The sequence below is a fragment of the Vidua chalybeata genome, chromosome 6 (assembly GCF_026979565.1).
Source record: "Vidua chalybeata isolate OUT-0048 chromosome 6, bVidCha1 merged haplotype, whole genome shotgun sequence".
Lineage (NCBI taxonomy): Eukaryota > Metazoa > Chordata > Aves > Passeriformes > Viduidae > Vidua > Vidua chalybeata.
In genome coordinates this window covers 54,926,945-54,946,928 of record NC_071535.1, presented here as the reverse complement: position 1 = coordinate 54,946,928, position 19,984 = coordinate 54,926,945, and the positions used below count along the sequence as shown (strand labels likewise).

Genomic DNA, 19,984 nt, shown 5'->3' with positions numbered 1-19,984 from the left:
TTATGGATTACCAAGAAATTGTCACCTCTGACAGCTACAGGAAGATCCTCTCAAGTGGCTTGTTGACTTTCTTATCACTCAGTAAATTCAGACAGAAATTATCATTGCACCTTCAGACTGTTAAAACAATATTTTTTTCTTCTTTCCATCGCTCTCTTCCAGATGATTGTTTAATGATGTAAATTAAGAACTTGGATCTGTAATTTCAAATAAGGAAATGTTATTCAAAACCCAAGCTTTCTATATAAAATGTGAGATTTTAACTCTTGCTGTGGACATACACATCTATATAGAGTTAGAAAAGCCTCTGGCTAGCAGTTTATTTTCTACATCCCTGAGAAGACCAGTATAAATTGGGATGTTAGCTTTGGATTACAAAGAGCTTCATTTAGGAACATGCAGACAAAGGTATTGCCTGAGGAGGCGAAAATATTTTATTTCCCTGAGAAAACAAAGTGGTTGCTATGGGACAGAAAATGATCTAATGATGGCTTTCACAGAGACATGTAACTGGACAGAATATTCAAACCACAGTGGGGAAAAATGTTGGTTTTTCCAGGATGTATTCATGGAAGATTTTTCTTAGTGTAGATCTGGATACTTTCAAGAAAAATGAAGAAATGGGAATTTTTCCATAGGGTACAATTGTTTTTTTTTCTTTCCAGTCCCCCTACACTATTCTGCAAATGAAACATATTTATTTAGTCAAACTGATTTTAAATACATATGGAGAGAATCCCAGTCCTATTGAGTGCTGAATGATGATGTTTTGAGGGATCACCAAGTACAAATAACGTGGGGGGTTTTGTGTGTGTAGCAATATAATGAAAAATCTAAGCAATGAATAAAACTAATGAATTTAACTACAATTAAGCACCATGTGATGAGGGGCATAGAAATGCCAGATCTGTACAGGTAGTTGGTGCCCTAATGCTGTAAAAAAGGCATATTTTAGAATGTTTGGGGTTTTTAAAATTGATTTTAGGCCTGTGCCCCAGTGAAGTTTATCTTTCAGAATTCAATTAAATGGAATTAGAAAGCTCCTTCAGCAGTGAATACAGAAATCACACATGAGCCATGTTCCCTTTTGCTCCTTGGTCTGGGAATACACACAGCAGTTCTTGCTGGATTTTGCTCTAGCACTAAAGTGCTTTTGTTACTTACATGAATTACTTAGCACTTGTACTGTTCTAAATGTTTGAATGTCCTTCCCAGCTTATTAAGGACACTAATTTTAATGCCTGTAGATTAGTAATGAGTAAGTGCCTTCCTAAAAAAAATTACTCTGTTCTTGAAGGAAACAAAACCTAAAGTTGTTTTATAATACTTGTTCTCATTCCTTTCATCACTTTATTCCCTATGCTATCTTGAGGACCTTAGAGGTCTTTATTATCCAGAGAATTTCTGCTGTGGTCATGCTTGAAAGTCCCACTAGCTGTATGTGCCTTGCATGATTGCATGCAAAAATTGCTGCTTTAGATCATCCTGCTTTTGGCAGGAATAGCTGAGGATGTCATCTTGCAGTGTGATCAGCCTGCTGGGATCCTCCCATGTTCTCTGGGAGCTCCTAGCATGTAGTGTCAAGCTAGGTAAGTCTTCCTTCTGCTAGTTAAGAGCTTTTCCTCAGTGTGCTGTGTTTTGGAAAGTTCCTGAGCCCACTGGAACAGGCACCATTTGCTGTTGGGCACAATGGTGATTTCTGTCCGTGATGTGTGCCTGTGCCTCTTTGCTCAGAAATGCCCATCTGTGATTATCACCGTCACTATTAAATTGCTACCTTGTTTTGATTTCTTATCTCCTTTTTCATTTATTTTTGTGTTGCTTAAAACTGTTCCCTAAATTTTGTCTCATAGTAAACCTTAGATTCCTGTTTAACAACTTCAGCTCTCCCCTCACAGTGTCTATTTCTGGAGCAATGGTGTAATTTTCTACCAGCCAGTTTCCTGAACTTTCTGCCCTTACACTGCCTTTGCATGCAGTTAAATGCTTATGGGGTCTATTCATCACTGCTAACACAGACCCTAGACCCTGGGGCTTCTTTTCTCCTCTGCTTTTCACCTGTATGTGTTTGCATGTCCTTTCTTTGCAGAGCTCCCCATTAGTGATGGTGTGTTTTTCACCTGGCATTAACAGTGCTGTGTTGGGAGGTTTGTTCTGTCCCTGTCTTTAGGTATCATCTGCTCTGGGTATGTACTGAAAATGCAGAATATTGAGAGATGTCAAGGTATAAAAGCCAAGAAAATGGTTGTATGGTGTTAGTTGGGAGACAGCTGCTTCCCCCTCTCCTTTTTCCTGTAATGGAGAGTGGCAGAAGAGATAAGAAAGATCAATTAGAATGACAAAGGTTTTCCCAGCTGTAATAGAGGATAGCAACAAAATCCCTGATAGTTCTTCCTTTAAGGAACAGAGAAGAAGGTTAAAATTGGTCAGGGAGGCTCAATTAATGAGATTCAAAACCCAAATCCACACTGAGACAGAGTAAGGTGTTGGTAAAGGGAGAGAACCTGTGGCTTGTTTCTAATTATTTACCACTTGGCAATACCTATATGCAGACAGGGCTGTCCACTCCTGGCAGTTAATGATCAGAATATCTCCTGCAGTCTCTTCTAGCTATCCTACAAAGGTCCATTTCTCTGGTTCTGGAGCAGTCCTGGCTTGTGTCATTCATATGGTTCTATATTTCCTGACTGAAATTCCAGTCCCTTTTGAGTCCAGAGCAAAAAAAAAATAAACCACCTTTACTGGGGCTAGAATTTAAACAGCTGTGCCTTTCCCTTTGTTTATTGCTTAACAACCCACAGAATAAGAGGTGCCTCTGTCCCAGTGTCAGGACTCTGTGACTCTCTCAGTGGATCCTCAGAGCCTTTCCTTTTCATAGTCTCCTACATAAATGTAAATCACTGCTTACTCCTGCATCTTCACTATTTCCTGCATTGCTTTTGGCTGCTGAATGGTTTGATTAATCCCTGAACTGGTGCCTGATGTTCAGACCCTGAGTCAGATTTCAGGGATTGCACTTCCCTCCCTCGTGCAGCACTCGCTGCCTCATGCCTTGTGTGCTGCTGACATTCCCTGAGTCATGGAGCAGGGACATTCCTGAACATCTGACAGCAGCAACCCATCTTCATTTGCTCTATTGGAAACTCCTCCAGATTATAGCTCCCAGATGTGCTGGTTTTCTTCCTGTCTTTCAGTCCTTCCACCTTCACTTATACTTTATTTCTTGATCTCAGATGTGTCCTCTAAGCCCCATTTATTTCTTCTCCTTTTCTGCTAATAATTCCTTTGATGTTCCCTCCCAACATAAAATGAAGCATGGTCCTAGCCAGGGGGTCTTAGGGTGAGTTATCAATAAATTTCTTGCCAAATTCTTGGCCAGGAAAAATAAGTTAAAACTCTATGGAAAATTTACTTGAGGGGATTCTATAGAAGCTTTCCTCAGCTTTTAAATTTCTATATATTCTGTTTTACCACTCTCCACCCATCATCACCCAGCTGAGGGAATGACTTTAGGCTTTTCCTGACCCCCACTGGGAACTTGACTCAGGGAATGAGAATAATCTCTGGCTGTGTTTCTGTCCCCTGCTGTAACAGAGGTGTCCTGGGTACTGTGGTCACCTCTCTGTTGTTTGTATTAGTAGTTCCTCAGAAGCCAGAGCTGCTGGGAATGCCTGCAGGTTTGTTCCTAGAGAAACTCTCTGGTGTCCACTGGTGGAGCTGAGAGCTGGGTATTTCCTTTGGTTTAGGTCTCGAGCCAACAAAAAATATTGCAAGTGATTTGAATTCACTTCTCAGCTGAAGCTTCCTGATGTAATATCTGAAATGCATATTTGATATCACCCTGTTTTATGTTTTCTGTCCTATCCACTTTTTTCTCTGGATACACAGGGTATTCTTCATGCACTTATTTTTGTTTATAAAGATGTGTGGTTTATTCCTGTAACATTTAATGCCTGAATTGTGCCCTTGAATTTGGAGTGCAGTCATCATCTTAATTTAGATGTGCTTCTGTAGATGGCCACAGACTGGATCCTAGGTGGCTGATGCCAAATGATCCTTCCTCCAATGAAAGTGCTGCTGGACACATGGAATAGTCACACACATGTCATCAGTGTACAGGTGACACCAAAGTGAGAATGATTCCTCTCCTAAATGCACATTCTGCACACTAAACATCAACAATCTGCATCTGGGATGCTGTGACTTAGTAGAGAGCAACATAATGCAGTTGCCATATTCATACAATTCTTCTTCTTTCTCTGATCCCATTCTTTTTTAGGGATTTGCATTAGCACTATTTGCATCGCTTCTTGTCCGGAAGAAAACAGAGTTATTTTGAAACTTGAACACGGAAGTCAAATTTCATTGTAGTAGTCATGATGTCCGGGGGTGGGACTGCTAAATAATATCCAGAACTCTTCTCTTTTCATAGTAATGTCTTGGATGTCAGCCATGCATTTTCCACTGAATTAATGAACATCAGATTTATGCCAGGAATGTAAGAATAGATGACGCTGCTTCTGAAATAGTTTATACATAAAATTACTTTTTGATGGTGGGTTTAAAGCCTGCACCTTCTTTATTCTTTCAATTGATCTTATTTACCTGCTCTGACTTACTAACCTATTTAACCACAGTCCTTTTTTTGTGTTCTTGTTACATAAAATCTAAACCCAGCTGTCAGTGCAAAACTTAATCTGCTGGAAGTATCAAGAAACAGGATGGGAAAAGAAGTCTTTCCTCAACATTTTCAAATACTGCAAAACACACGTGATGATGTCTTGAAGCAGAAGTATGGATAGTATTGTGATATCACTTAAATCATTAATCCACCTCAAAACCCCTTCATTGAGCAAGCTTTCCTTTCTCAATGGGATTCAGCACTGAGAACATTATAAATGCTGCAAACACCTACATATTTGTACAGAGATAACCCCCTGCTTCAGCGGATGCAGGCTTTTTTTATCCTTTCTTAGTTGTACCAGCATGATTCATTAGCAGTTATTTTTGAGATGAAGAAATGTAGGCTACTAATACAATTTAAAATACTGTTATTTTAATGAATAAGTCAGCAGTGTTTTAGTTTCTGTTTAACACCAAATGTCTAAATGGAGCTAAGGATAGCGAGACAATTATCAGCTTAAATTATTGGGTTTTATCTTTTAAAGATCCTGCTTAATAACATGACTTTGGATAGAGCTTGCAATTCCCTATTTAGGAGAGAAGACATTTTGGGGGGTGAATGGTTGTGTATCTCCCATCTTTAGCAGAAAAGACAACTGGAAGTTTGCAGTGGGAGACTCTCTGCTCAGGTAACCCAAATGTGCCTTTCTCAGAAGTGTCAGTGTGAATTATTTGGTTCTTAGATTCATTTTGGAATTGAGATTATGAGAATAAGAGCAGAGGAAGAATTCTTGAAAGTCACTTAGGTAAGAGGGGAATAACTGTGCTGAGGATAATGTGGGGTGCCATAATGATGGGTCTCACTAGCTCCACGTTTGAGAAGCAGAATCTGCAATCGCAGAAATACTTTTTGCTTTCCACACTCACAACCCCCATCAGGATTCTCTCCCTAAATTCTCTTCTCACTTCTTGCAGATTCCTGGGCTTCAAGGAGGCTGCAGAGTCAATAATTCAGTTCTCTTGATGCTTAGTTTCTGGCTTACCAATACTTCTGCCAGAATAAAAATGGTCTCTGCTGTAAAATGAGAATGAAAGTGGCAATGCAGGTTTTTGTCATTAAATATATCATAAAGTGTCAGTACCTGTGGGAAGTCAGCCAGCAGAGGGAAAAGCTCCCAGAGTTTCAGTTCCTTTGCTGACAGCTCAAGCCCAGCTCTGTCTCCTCAGTAAAATGCTGTATTCTTTACTCCATGAAAGGATTCCTCCCAAAGTGCAATAAGCCAGTAAAAATTTACAGTAATGTTGTATTTACTGTTGATTGTTCCCTCCTCTCTTCACAATTAAACTGGCTTATTTCCGCTATTGTTAATGCATTTAAATATTGCAACCTCCCATGAATCTTCCTCTTCTCTATGCTATTTTCTTGTGTCCAGCTTCTCTTCTATCCCAATCTTTTTGTCTTGGTTGCCAACTTTATGTAGCTTTGCCATGATGTGGTATCTTCTAGAAATTCTGTGTCCTGGCCTACTCTTACGTGCTATTTATTTCCTGTTGGATCTGGGTGGCAAGAAGATTATCCTTAGGGAATTGGTGAGGGAAGCAGTGAAAGGCAACTGTAGCAATGAGAAGAAGGGGAAATGAGACTGAAAAATGGCAGTAAAGCACGCCAGGATTTAAGAGCTGGAGAAGAAGGAGGAGCTGGAGCTAAAAGAAAATATTATGAATTTCTTTCTTTGCTGTTTTCTTACCCTACCTGCCTTGGCTACCTCACACTCATGCATGAACTTTAACATCTGACCAGTTATATATTTTGAAACTTCTACAAGAGTCCAATCTTTTTTTTTTTTTCCCATTGAGAGCAATATACACTTTTCAGTTATGAAAATGGTGTTATTCTAAATAAAACTGACATGATCCACCAACACTTTTGGAAGCACAGATGCTTTGTCCCACTATTTACTAAAGAGGTTCACACTTAGATTAAAGCAGTGAAATCAAATCTGAATAAAGCTTGGAACAACATAATGATTTAAAGAATTCATGGAGCGCTTCTGGTAGAAAAGTTACACCAAGGCAAAATTAGATTGTTTTCTGTACAACACCAGGACACAGATGCATGGCGCAACCCAATATTGGGGCAGATATTTTGCTGAGCATCTTGTGTAGTTTCATTTGTCCTCCTTCTCCTCTGTGATATTGGGCTGCAGCCACAAATTCAAATGCTGCATCAGAGGCCCGTCAGTGTCAAATTTAGGGGAAGAATCTTTGTTACAGGAGCCACCAGCCATGAAACTCTCTCTGAATGAAATGGCTTTGTTATTTTTTTTTTCCAGCATAAACTACGTGGGTTGGGATATGCACAGCTCCCTGATGTTAAGTGGTATTTTTCCCCAACTCAGTGTATACATAATGCCAGGAATGAAATTAATTTGTTGTGTACTTCAGTTCTTCTGAGTGGTGCTGCATCAGGACAAGATTTCCCAGTGTGTTATTAGTGGGGAAAATTGCACTGTCCTTTCACCAGCTTGTTTAGAGAGCAGAACAATTTGTAGTGGGATATAATTATATTTGATTCCTATTTTCTCTCTTCTTGTTGGAAGTAAAAGAATGCGGCTTCAGGGGTTCACAACTGACTGCTTCAGTTCAAGCTGATCGTCTAAGCTAAATGGATCCTTCTGTCCAAATACTCTACAAGTTTTTAATCTCTTGCTTCAAGGATACTTGTAAGGAGCTGGTTACTTAGAGTTTGCTGCAGTGTAACAATGAACCACTCTGGAGGAGTTCTACTTGCTGATGAAAACACACCTTGAAATAAGCCCAGTTCATATTTAAAGAATTCAATTATGACAAGTAGTTGTGTATTTTATTGACTGCAAATCACCCACTGCCTTTTTCTGAAAGGGTTCACAAAAACTATTTACTTTTTAGAAGATTCTATTTTTCCTTGTCTTCACGGCCAGCAGAGAAAACTCTTTGTTATCAGGGTGCACAAATATTTATTGTAGTTATTTGTATTATTCAGAATAAGAGTGGATGTTACTCTCAATCCAAACAAGAATAATAGAAATGAGGGGCTGTGAGTGCTCTGGGGGTATAAAACCTTGAGAAAGCCTTTTCGGAGCTGGCCTTCCCATTCCAGGGAGAATGTTCTCCAGAACTACAGAAAATGCATGGCTTTATTTGGATAAGTTGCTTCTCTTATAGCAATATACCTGTTAGAACAAAAGCCAGCCAGCCATATTTTATTCAGATTGGCTGCTTGCTTCCACAATGCTGATGGATTTCAATCATGTTTTTAAATTCCTCTTCAGCTGTTGGAGCTTTCTGTCATTGCTTTTGCTTTTCTGTCTCTCTTCAAGCTGCTACTTGCAAGACTTTTCCCTCATTATTGGCCATTGTTTCCTCCCCGATTCCAGCCTTTCACAGAGAATTGGAGGGTTTCATTTCCCCACCTTTTACCCTTCTATTGTTCACTTCTCTCTGCACCCCGACCCAGATTCCTCACACAAAACCATCTCTCATCCTTGGGGACAGAAGTTTTTTCTCTATTCTCAGGTAAATTCTGATCGATGTATCTACATTGCTGCAGGCAGAGCTTCAGATATTTGCAAGTATTGCCACATCGAGACTGGTAATTTTTCTTTTTGAATCTTTTTCAAGCTCTTCTGGATCATAATTTCTCCACTTAATACCTTCCAACCCCTCAGAGAGATGTCAGACATTTACTCTGACATGTAGTAAGTTTTGAAGCAATACTTAGCAATCTTTGAATGTAATCTAACCAGAAGATCCTCTGTCTCTCCTTCACGTGTGAGCATCTGCAAGTAAAGCCCTGAGGTGAACTGGTCTCCTTTCTCAGACATTCTTTGAATGTTGTCCTTGCATTGCTGCTGTAATCTTAGTGAGGGCTGATTTACAATCATGTGAATATGGCAAAAAAAAAAAAAAAAAAGATTGATTTTCATTTCCTGTGATTTTAATTTAATTTATGTGTGGCAACTGTGGATTCATCAACTTTTAAATTCCTTTGGGATGTGCCATCAAACACATACACCTCCGATGCTTTGTTATTAAAATGACTAAAGTGTTTGCTGCAGAATTTTGTGGCCAGATCTCTCCACTACATGAGAAATTGCCTCTGGTTAAGCCATCCTTAGAGCTGTGCCTGAGCCCAGAGCCTTTCCAAGTCCTTGTTGTTGGTTTTCCAGGAAGTTCTGGGCAGGTTCTGGGTTCCTTGGCCCTTGTCACAGTGAGCACAGCCTGGAACGGCGGTGCTGGGTGACGGAAGGGGTGTCTGGCACATGGCTGTGCAACTCCCACTGCTGTTTTTTGCTTTTTTTTCTAATTGATAACTCCTGCCATCTGTTCCTGAGCCATCCCTCTGCTGTCCTTTCCCACTCACAGTCTCCTGCCCCTGTTCCACCCCTGAGCTCAGGCTGAGTGCCCCAAGGCTACTGCCAAGAGCTGGTTGATACCAGGGGTAGCAGGGTGCTAAGATGCTGCTGACAGAGATATAACAGCAGGTCAGCCCAGGCTGGGCTCTCCCGGCAGCATTTCAGTGGGCTCAGATGTTTCTCTCTCTGTGCTGCTTTAACTGTAGCTTCCTGAGCAAACTCCACAGATTTTTTTATTCAGAAAAATAAAAAATGCCCTCAAACCCTTCGCTCTATAAAATCGGTTCAGTTGTTGCTCTGAGGTGGAATCCTTCTGAATCTGTCACCCCTGCCTGGCTTCATGACCACCTTGTGGCTTTCTGGAATAAGTCAGTCATCTAGAAGCACTGTAGCAGCCCTGGGTTGTTTTTTTTTTTTTTTTTTTTCCCAAGAGCCTTTATGTTCTTTCCAGTCTATATTTGAATCTCTCTTTTCTTGTCTAACTCTCCATTTGGTGGCTTAGCATACGGAAAGCCTGTTTTATAGTGCAGAGAAAAGCATTTCTATATGCTAAGGACTGAATTTTTAACAAGAACCTATATGTATGTACCAGCTAGAGGGATTTTTCTGACAGGAGCTCCAAAATGGACAAAATCAAGAAAGAATAAATCATGGCAATCATAGCTGTGGTTGACCATTATCTAAGAAGCCTTGGACCCTCAAGGTGTCTTAGAGAGATGATTAAATAAGACGTTGGGCATCTAAGTGCCTAAAAATATATCCTCAAGAGTGTGTAAGGCACTGATTTTCCATAGATTTCTAACGGATTTTTAAATGGATTTAAACACACATAAAAACTGGTGTTACAAATGCACAAGAAATGTTCATCAAAATTAACCTGAGAACCCGTGTTTGGTTTCTGTTTAAGGTGGCTTTTTTCTCTCAGAGATATCCCCATGCAGAACTCCCACACATTTTTCTGAGCACCTGCCAAAGGAGCAGGGAAATGAGGGTTTGCCTCACCTCTATTTGGAAGGTTCCTCATGATTTTTAGATTAAGGATGCTAAAGGCTTGTGGGTTATATTATGCTTGGGTATAGGCACAGTCAAATTATTAAGTTTTTGTCCTGAGGTGATAATACCGAGGCTAGAGTTGTGAGGCAGAAAGTCTTTCAGGAAGGAGTGGAAGATGCTGGAATATTTTCTTTTTTTAATTTCCCAGCACCGCAGAATTTGGGACTTCTGTTAAAATAAACAAATTCTAATAAGCTATTAGTGAAAATGAGAGAAGCCCAAAAACTGCAGCTGCAAGTGTTCACTGACTTCCTTGATTGTCACATTTTCCCATAGTACAATAGTGGTTATTGCAGGGGGCTCTGCTATGTAGGAAGAAATTACATTTCCCACGTGGGGGAAAGACAGACAGTTAAATGGAATAAAATGATCACTCATCAGGTGATCTCTCTGATGGTGTAGGTCTGAAAGAGTTGTCACCATTTCCACAAAACTTAATAAGTTCAAGTGACTTTCATATTTTGGATGTTTTTATAACACTGATTAGAAACCTCCAGATGATGAAATGTTACAGCTCTGGCAAGAATCTAATAAAAATCCCCCCTGGGATTGATTTTGATTGACTACAGTTGCCTGTCTGTTTTTATTTTACTGTATATGAACAGACAGGAATGAACAGGATTGAGTTAACCCTTCCCTGGCCTAATTCCTGTCCTTGGGGGCCTGGGCTGTCAGTGCTTTCCACCACTGACACCCAGAGAAAGGAAAAAGCAGTTTAAGGGTTCCACTAACACTCCTAGTTCCTTTGTGTTTTGCAGCTCCAAATATAATCAGGGGATTGGATGAAGATATTAGAAAATGAAACCCACACAGGGTTATAATTCAAATTAGTGGCACAGCCCTGCTGGAGCAGTTCTTGTTCTGGAAATTATATTGATTCTTCTGTGGAGCTAATTAATGCACATATTTATAAGTTAATGAATTAAAGTTCAAAGTTATTCTTTAGGAAACCTTGCATTTATTAGAAGTCAAGAAGAAGGTTTTTTCCCGTCAAATAAAGATGTTTAATCCTGCACGTGTGCTGTGTCCATTTCCTCTGGTAAGAGTTCCACTTGATAAGGATAGTTGCTTTCAAAAATAAATTGAACCAAATGTAAAATTATATTAGGGAAATATTAGTTTCTTTGTAAATTAAACACTGGGATGTAAAATTAAGTTTAAACTCTTCAATTTATTTATGCTTACAAATTCTTTTCAGTTCTGTGTTAACTGTGAGATCATTATGCACGCAGACATTAAATGCATTAATTTATTTTCTGTCTTTCTTGAAGCAGTTTTCTCAGTAAGAAACCCCTTGATTTTCCAAATAGATGCATTAGTGATCAGTGAAGAAGCCTGAAATAGAATAAATATTTATTACCTGTTATAATTTATATTACTGGAAGGCAATTTTAAAATGTAGATTACTCTTTTTTATTAGACCATGAATTTCCTATCCTTTGGAATCTTTGTATCTTAGATCTAAGTAGATGTGCTTAAAATTTTTGTGATTTTTAGCACCTCCCCCTCCTTCCTATGCCTGTTTCAGTTATCTGCTCTTCCTCTGGAAGCATGTTTGCACTGCCAAGCATAGTTATCCCTGGGTTTTTTTTTCTTTCAGAATTAGGACTTTCCAAACTTCTCTGGTTACATCTTGTATTTCCTGGTGTCTGCATTGAATTTACCAAACGAGCTTGGTCACTTTTTTTTTTGGTATTCTTACTCTGTCCAAAAAGAAATTCTCTTTTATTCCAGCACGATGGAAGGGGAGGGGAGAATAATTGTGCTTTTATCATCCCCTCTGTTTCAAACTGGAATACAGGAATATAGGTGAGAGATTCTGTGTAGTGGCAGGTCTGGCTCCATTCTTAACATGGTCATTGTGTGAAGCTTGGGGCCATTGGTGCTTCTCAGATTGGTCCGTTGGAATAAACAAACAAACAACTAAATAAATAGGGGAAAGGGAATAAATAGCAAAAAGTGAAGAGCAGAAGGGGAAATCGATGGGGAAAAAGAAATAGGGAAAAAGAAATAAATAGCAAAAAGTGAGTAAGGAACAAGCACATCAATAGCAACAAGCGAATAAACAGTGGGATGCTCTGAGCACCGAGAGGCAGCTGTGCAAGTTGAGAGCGAAAGGCAGGTCCCCGGCAGCTCCCAGTCCTGGCCGGGCTTTCCCGTGCCCAGCCCCAGCTGCTCCAGCGCCTCTCCCGCCTGGGAACGGGAATCTGTGGCCCCCGGGGCCCCCGCAGCTCCCGGTCCCGCGGCTCTCCCGCAGCCGGCGGGCAGGGAGCGGGAGCAGCTTCTGCTCTGCGGAGCTGTGGCGGCGGCAGGTTCACATGACTAATGCTGCGAGAGATAGCAGGAGTGCTTTTCTTTTTTTTTTTTTCTTCCTTTTTTTTTTTTTTTTTTTTTTAAGCAGCTCCAGTCTGTGCACAGTTGGCTCCCAGCTGACAGACAGAATGTGGGGTGGGCTTTGTCACCAGAACGCTGGGTACTGCATGCCCAGCTATGCTCGCAATTCCACAGTGCCCAGAAACCTGCTGCTTATGTCAGGGTGCAGCCAGCCTGAACACATAGAAATTGGGTAGCTTGATTTTTGGGTTGTTTTTTTTTTTTTTTTAATATTATTTTTTTTTAATGTTTTTTGCCTCTTTCTTGCCTGCAAAGGTTATATAATGAGGGGATTGCTGCTAAAGTAAAAAGGGAAAATGAAGTCTTTGTTAAATGCCTTCACAAAGAAAGAAGGTAAGCGATGAAAGCAGAACACTTTGATGTTTCAGACTGGTGTTTTCTTGTGTACATTTAATTTGATGGGCTTAGTGACTCTATAATTAATCAATTCCTGCAATTTCTTTTTCAAAATTATTTGATGTTAGACAGTCCATTTAGGCAAGTGGTTATTAAAGCTGGATGTGACTTTATTCCTTTTAGGATTTTCTCTGAAGAATCAAGTAGTTATAAAAATGTTTTTGTTCCCTAAGAAATGCATTTGGAGACACAGAAAGATTTTCCTAGGTGAATTTTGTCAGTGACTGGTGTTGAATTGCACCTTCAGATGTATGAAGTGCCAGGAATAGAATTCGGAGAGCTGGAGGAAGGATTATGTGGTGCTTTCAAGTATGCTTTTAGGGATGATAAATTTAAACTTTTGGGGCACAGAATTGGTTCAGTATTTTCATGTCATTTTATATCAAGTGTTTTTCCCAAACAAGTTTTGCCACAGTTATTCTTGCAGTTCTGAAACGTGGTGAAATATTAGGGGAAAGCAGAGTCCAACAGGGACTAAAGCATGGACATTTGCATTTCATCATTTTTTTGTTGTAGTTCTGTTTTTTAATTCTGAAAATAATATAAATAATGCTGATAAGAAGCAGCTAAAAAAATACCCACCCACTTACAGTTTGCAGATTGCTGGGGAAAAGAAACAGTTGGGTGGAATATTAATCACTTCAGGCACAGAAATGCTTATTTTTAACTCTTTCTATAAAAGATTTGTGTTAGACATGCATCAATTGGTGTAATTAGTTGTCCCCTTCCCTGTTTATTTCCTGTAGTAAAGGCTAATTTTGCTTGTAGTTCTCTCCTCAAGAATTGAATATTAATAGCAAAACAAAAGCTAAACTCTTAAATAAAAGAGTAATTAATGCTTATTTAATGCTCTTAAATAGGAGCATTAAACTCTTGTAAAATGCTCCTGAGGTGTGTAAGGGAAAAAGATTTCCTTTCCTCTGGTGCCTGGAGGGTGGTTTCTCCAATCTGTCAGTACAGATGTGCCCTGCAGCTCTCTGTCTGTGCAGTCACTGTGCCCTGGCACCCTGTCCTTGTCCTCCCTCCCACCAGCAGAGCCCCCACCAGCCTCTCCAGAGTCCCAGTAAACATCCCCAAAACACTGGCAGGATTTTGTTTTCTCAGCCTGTGGCTGGAAGGGCTGGGCAGGCTGCTTTCAGTTTAATGAGAAATTAATTAAAATTTAAAGGTCAGACACAATTTTTACTGAATCCAAGGCAAACTTTGGTGACCTGGGGAAACAGCATTAGACCTTTTGGTGGCAAACCTAAGTGTGCCAAACATCCCCTGTACTCAGTTTGTGTGTTTTCTCCTTGACTGAATTCTGCTTTGTTGTACCTGGGGAAGATCCCCATCTTCAATGAAGTGCTTTCTGGAGCTGTATTCCAAATGTCAAAAATAAAGGAATGTAGAAATGTTGTATCTCTGCCCCACACATCGACCTAAGAGTCTGTATGTGCCAGTTTTGGAGATAAATGCTGTGAGTTTGCTGTAAGTTAGCACTAACTGGGGCTTTCACTGTGACATCTGAAGCACCAAGGTGCTCTCGTGACACCCTCAGCTGCTTTGAAACTTTAAAGAAATGTGGAATGGGAAAAAACTTGAAATGTCAGGAAAATTATCCAGAGTTTCTGCTAGTTTGTAGCATAAGCATTGGACTTCTGTGCTTTCTCCCCTTTAACAGCTTTTTAAGGCTATTTCCCTTATTTCAAAAGAAGCATAGGAATGAACTGAAGCCCTTTCTATGCATGCTGTTCCTGTGTTTGGTTGTTCAGATGTTGCCGAGTTGTTTACTAGGGGAAGTTTCATCTCACTGGAAATACAAAGGATGTTATTGTAAAATATTCAGAATTGTAACTGATAAACTGTAATCATAAACTGACTCTGGTGAAAATGATACAAACCATTATTTTACTAGCAGTTCTATCTCTATTTTATGCTATAAATATGCTCTCAGCTTTGCACTGAAACCTTAAATTTTGCTTTGTTCTCTCAATTAAAGGCTCTATTTCAAGGCAGGACAGATTGATTCCTATCTATATTTATGTGAATTTATTTACTTGCACAGTATGACAGACATTCTTATTCTGTTTTTTTGTGGTTTTGAAGGGTATTGAATGAGTAGACATTTCTGGCTCTTTATAAATGGCACTTACTTGCACTTTAGCCATGAAGGATGATATTTTGTGGGTCTTCTTTCCCAATTTAAATATGATTTTTTTCTTTGAGAATCACTACAGCTCAGTGAAGCCCTCAGGATTATGCCTGGCTGCCTTTTGTTAGTTATGCCACTGTGACTTTTTGAATGTAAATCTGGGCACTTTGGCTCAGGTCTTGTGACCCCATGAGCTCCACCGAGAGAAATTAATGAGGGCAGTTACAATAACGGGGATCAAGGCCACCATGAGGTTTTGGGGTCAATTCCTTTATGACAGGGCAGGAAATTCCATCACATCTGCTGATAACTGGGTCCTTTTTTATTAGGGAATTTGCCTTCTAAGTTGCACTTGGGACAAACTGACCCACTAGAGTAGGAAAAGGAGATCTGGAAAATGGTGTGAACGCTTGTGTGTACCAGGAGCACGCGTGGAGGGCTGGACCCTCTGCTTTGGGTTAGATTTGTGTCGCCCTTGCTTTGTTGTGTGTTGTAGCTCTTTCATTAAGGAGTTTCTTGGAGCCTTTGGATACCTTGGTGTTCCCTCTGGGATGTGGCACGTGACGGAGCCAATGTATTACCCTGGGGTAATATGCTCTATATACCATAGTAATGAATGTGGTAGGAATGCCAGGATTAGAAAGAGGGGAATGCCTGGGGATTGCAGTGTAATAGAGTTCTGCCAGGACAGGAAATCGTGTCCTCGATTTTTAACCTGCAAGATGGGGATAAGGTGACTGTTCACAGATTTCAAGTTAGGCCTGAACTTGAACTTAGGTCTGGACCAGTTTGGGTACCAGCTGGGGGATGGACACTGCAAGTCCATGCATCAGGAATTCTGCTGGGCAGCTCTGTTCTGTGCCTTTCTGACTGAATGTGACAACACAGCACTCAAAAGAAGTGCTGAGCCTCAAACTTGGCAATAATGAGGTGTTTCCCATTTCCTAGAGCGCAGTTCAGAGTGTTCAGCAGGCTCAGGGCACTGGTGTTGCCTCACCATGTATTCAAGCCTGCAAACAGGTTAATGTTGCTCTGTTGTTTTTGATTTAATGATGTTCTAAAGATAATTTGATCAGCTCTGCTGGCAAGGTGGAGTTTATCTCTGCAGAAGAAACAATGCCATATGTTGCATGTGGTGGTAAACACACATGAATGTGAAGTCATCTGAGATCACCCTCCATGTCTCTCTTTGCACAGTGCCCTTTAGGGAGGCTCCCACCTACTCCAACAGGAGGAGGAGGCCTCCCAGCACCTTGGCAGCCCCCCGGATCCTGCTCCGCTCCAACAGCGACAACAACCTGAACATCAACAACCTCCCTGAGTGGTCAGCCTCCTCTTCTGCCTCTTCACACCGCAGCCTTTCCCCTCACCTGCTCCAACAGATGCAGAATAATCCCAATGGAACTGTAAAAACTGTGGGGAGTTACACTCCATCCTCCAGGAGCCGCTCGCCGTCCCTCAACAGGCTGGGAGAGGATGCCAAGAGGCAGCAGCACAGGCACATTAGGTGAGCTTTGGCTGTTTCACAGCACAAGGTACTCCTAAAAGCACCATGCTGGCCTGACACGTTTCTTTATGTTATTTGCACTCTCTAGAATGTATAGTTATTCATTCTCAGCACAATGGACTGTGCCCAAGTGTAAGTATTTTAATTGGAAGCACCAAAGCCAGCTGTTTTCCCTACAGAGCTCCAGCAGCCAGGCAGACTTTCAAGTTCAGCAGTGACTTAGCACAGAGTTTGCACCTCCAGCTCAAGGTGCTGGCTCTGCACATCTTCCCGAAGTTGAAATAAGGATTGTATATAACAGTGAAGCAAACTGTTTCTGGGATACCTGGTCCCTTCACAGAACTATTGGTCATGCCTGGAACCTGTGTTGGAGCTTCTCACGGGTGACGGAGCAGAGGCTGTTTAAGTTCTCTCTTCTGTAGGTGTGTGCTGAACCAAAGAGTGAAATAGAAGGAGTAATGTGATCTAGCAGGCATTCTGGGCAAATATCCTGCAGCTCTGTCCCACTGGAGAGCAAATCCTGACTGAGAGTCATGTAGATATTGTAAGCCATGGAATAAAGCAGAGGGCTGGGGCTAAGTTTTGATCACATATGGGGGCTGCAGGCTTGAGAAGGCACTGCCCTGGACTCAGGAACTCCTGTCAAATGTGAAAGAGATGGGGCTGCACCAGGACAAGGAGTTAAAGTTCTGCAAAAAGGCTGTGAGGCATCAGAGCTGAGCACTGCTGGAGAGAACCAGAGCTCACATTTTGGCCGAACACATGTAACTCATTTGAAAATCAGGCTTTGTCTGTTCTGTTTCCTAATATATATGTATATGTCTGCTGTTCAGAGTAGAAAAGGACCTGGGCATTGTCAAGTAACGCAGCTGTTGGTTTCTCTTTGCTGTTTGTAGGCGTAAGGGATGTTCAGTGGAGTTTTCAAGTCAGTAAAACAAAATGTCATGTGGCTGACACTGTCTCTGTTACCATGCCTGTTCCTCTGCTCTCCCTGGCCCTAGGCACCCAAACTGACAGACACTGTTTGTGATGGATACAATAGTGCTGGATAGGTTAGATCTGGTGAATTGTGAGGCAGAGTTGTCTGGCATGTAAGAAGGAGTGAAAGGGAAGGAAGGGGATACAGATTCCATATGCCAGTGGTTTCATGCAGCAAAGCAAGCTCATCTTGCTTTGTTGTATGTTACAATAATGGCAAAAGCTCATTTGGGTATAATGTGGGTGGCATTTCCTCACAGAGCCCAGTAATAGCTCAAGATCAGTCTGTAATGAGGCTTCAACTGGATGAGGAGTTGAAGTGAGGAGGTTGTAAGGATCTTTTCAGAGAATAAGTGTTCTTGTGTTCCTCTGGATTCTGCTGATGCCACCAGAGAGGGAGGTTCTACCTTAGAGTCAGTGATTATTTTAGCTGAATGGGATAAAAAATGTCTTTTCATCCATGTTCCTGGGATAACACACTTCAAATTATAGAAGTATAAACAATCCTTTGAGCTGGGGGTAACAATTAGAATTTTTTTTTTTTATTAAGCAAACATTTACTTGCTTTGACTTTCTTCAGCCACTTTCCTCTTCCCTTTCTGAAAGGTAGCTCAGGTGACAGGGGGAACCAATTTAATGCCCGAGAGTTTGTAGATATAAAATTTTGGAGTTTCTCTTAGTGCATCAGTATCACAGCTGCCGAAACTGCTACCCAGCTGCAGAGTTCCCTCTGTGCCACCAAGACTTGTTTCAGAGAAGTCCAGAGTACGTACAAATACTGAGAAGAGAGCTGAAGGCTCTCTAAATTTAAAGACAACTAAAACGATTTATATATATAATTTTTCCTGCAAACAATGCCTTTTATTGCCACAGGCCCATTCTGCAGTCAGAAATGGCACCTTATATGACACTTTCCTCACAGATTTTGTTTAACTGCATGACCACCTACTTACTGTTAGCAAATGTGGGAACTGTTGCTGTCTCTGCTTATTATTTGCAAATAATAACAGTCACTGCAAAGCTGTTGCTCCCCTGAGATGGAAAAGCCCTTTTTGAAAGAGCAGGAGGTTGGGTTGTGGAGCAGAAGCAGTCAGAAGGGGCACAATGATGGAGAAGGTCAGATTGTGACAAAGGGTTAATGAGGTCTGTGGGATTTGTACTGTGGAGAGGTGCTGGAAATCCATGCTGGAAGGGGTGATGTGACTTTTGCAGCCTGTGTGGCTCAGGTGTTCTGTCTTCTCAAACTGAAAGAGGAAAGATTTAGACTGGATATTAGGAAGAAATTCTTTCCTGAGAGGGTGGCGACTCGCTGGAACAGACTTCCCAGAGAAGCTGTGGCTGTCCCATCTCTGGAAGTGTCCAAGGCCAGGCTGGAACAACCTCATCCAGTGGAAGGTGTACCTGCCCATGGCAGGGGGTGGCACTGGGTCGTCTTAAATATCCCTTCCAAGCCAAACTGTTCTTGATTCTCACAAGGCTGTTGCTCTTCGCAGCAAAGTGGTTGGGAGGGGAGGAGTGGGAGTGAAAGGGAAGGGACAGCCTTTGTGTGGAACTTACCCCACAGAAATTAGTGAATGAGGTGCCAACACAGCCTCAGTGAGGGCTGAGCTGCCAAGGATGGCCACCTTCTTCTGGCTGAGAGGGATATATGTCTACACCTCTCTTGAAATCTCCGCATCCTCCTCCTGCTCCTTCCTGGCATGGCACTTGCTGGGCTTGGAGCCCACGCTGGGGACAAGCAAGGGAGAGGAAAGATCTCTTTTTAAAAAGTCCTGCACCCCACGTTGCAGCCCTGATTTCCATTAGTGAGCCTGTTGCCTGAGAAGTTCTGCATTCCTTGTGTGGGTTTAATGTGCCATTTCCCTTTTCTCTTTCAGTGAGGGAGAAAATGAATGTATCTTCTGTGCTCACAGTTAAAGTAGATGCTGGGAGATAACACTGGGAATAGCTGCTACCAGACCAGGGAGAAACACAGCTTGATACAAATGGAAATCAGATGTGTAGCTATAGTTTATAGATCTGGATTTTTTTTTTTATGGTGATGACTGTTCCTCCACTTATAAGGAAAAAGGAATGGAGCAAAAGAACTGAAATCTGAATGTCATCTTTTCCAGGCTTTCTTTAAACAACTGTGAGAGTTGGCTGAGGTTTCTGGTGCAAACTCCATCACAGACATGCAACCAGAGCTCACTTCTAAACTCCTAAGTGGGGCTTACCATTAGCAGCATCCCTTCACAGTAATAGAACAGAACAAGGTGAAAGAGGCATGCAGTTTGGTGAAGAGGTTACTGCAGGAAAACGGGAGTGTTCCTGATAGGAAAGATCCAATAGGTGGGGGTTTTTATCAGACTTCTGTACCTATTGACTTACTGGCTCCCATTTTGGTAGGAGGCTGGTTAAAAAAAAAAAATAAATAAGAGGGTGAAAACTCAGCAGACCCCAGGCTTGTATTTCATTTTGCTTAAAGCCGTTTGAACTACTTTCTTACATGAAGGCAAGCAGAGT

General features: G+C 41.3%; 1 protein-coding gene across 4 annotated transcripts in view; it reads left to right on the top strand.

The window, feature by feature from the left end:
- The window catches only part of SHANK2 (SH3 and multiple ankyrin repeat domains 2), a 248,007-nt gene that overhangs the window by 58,985 nt on the left and 169,038 nt on the right, over positions 1–19,984 (top strand). For all 4 annotated transcript variants that reach the window (XM_053945755.1, XM_053945754.1, XM_053945753.1 and 1 more), the window contains one exon: positions 16,192–16,501. In XM_053945755.1, coding sequence (XP_053801730.1) covers positions 16,192–16,501 — 310 coding nt within the window. The remainder of the gene's footprint in view (positions 1–16,191; positions 16,502–19,984) is intronic.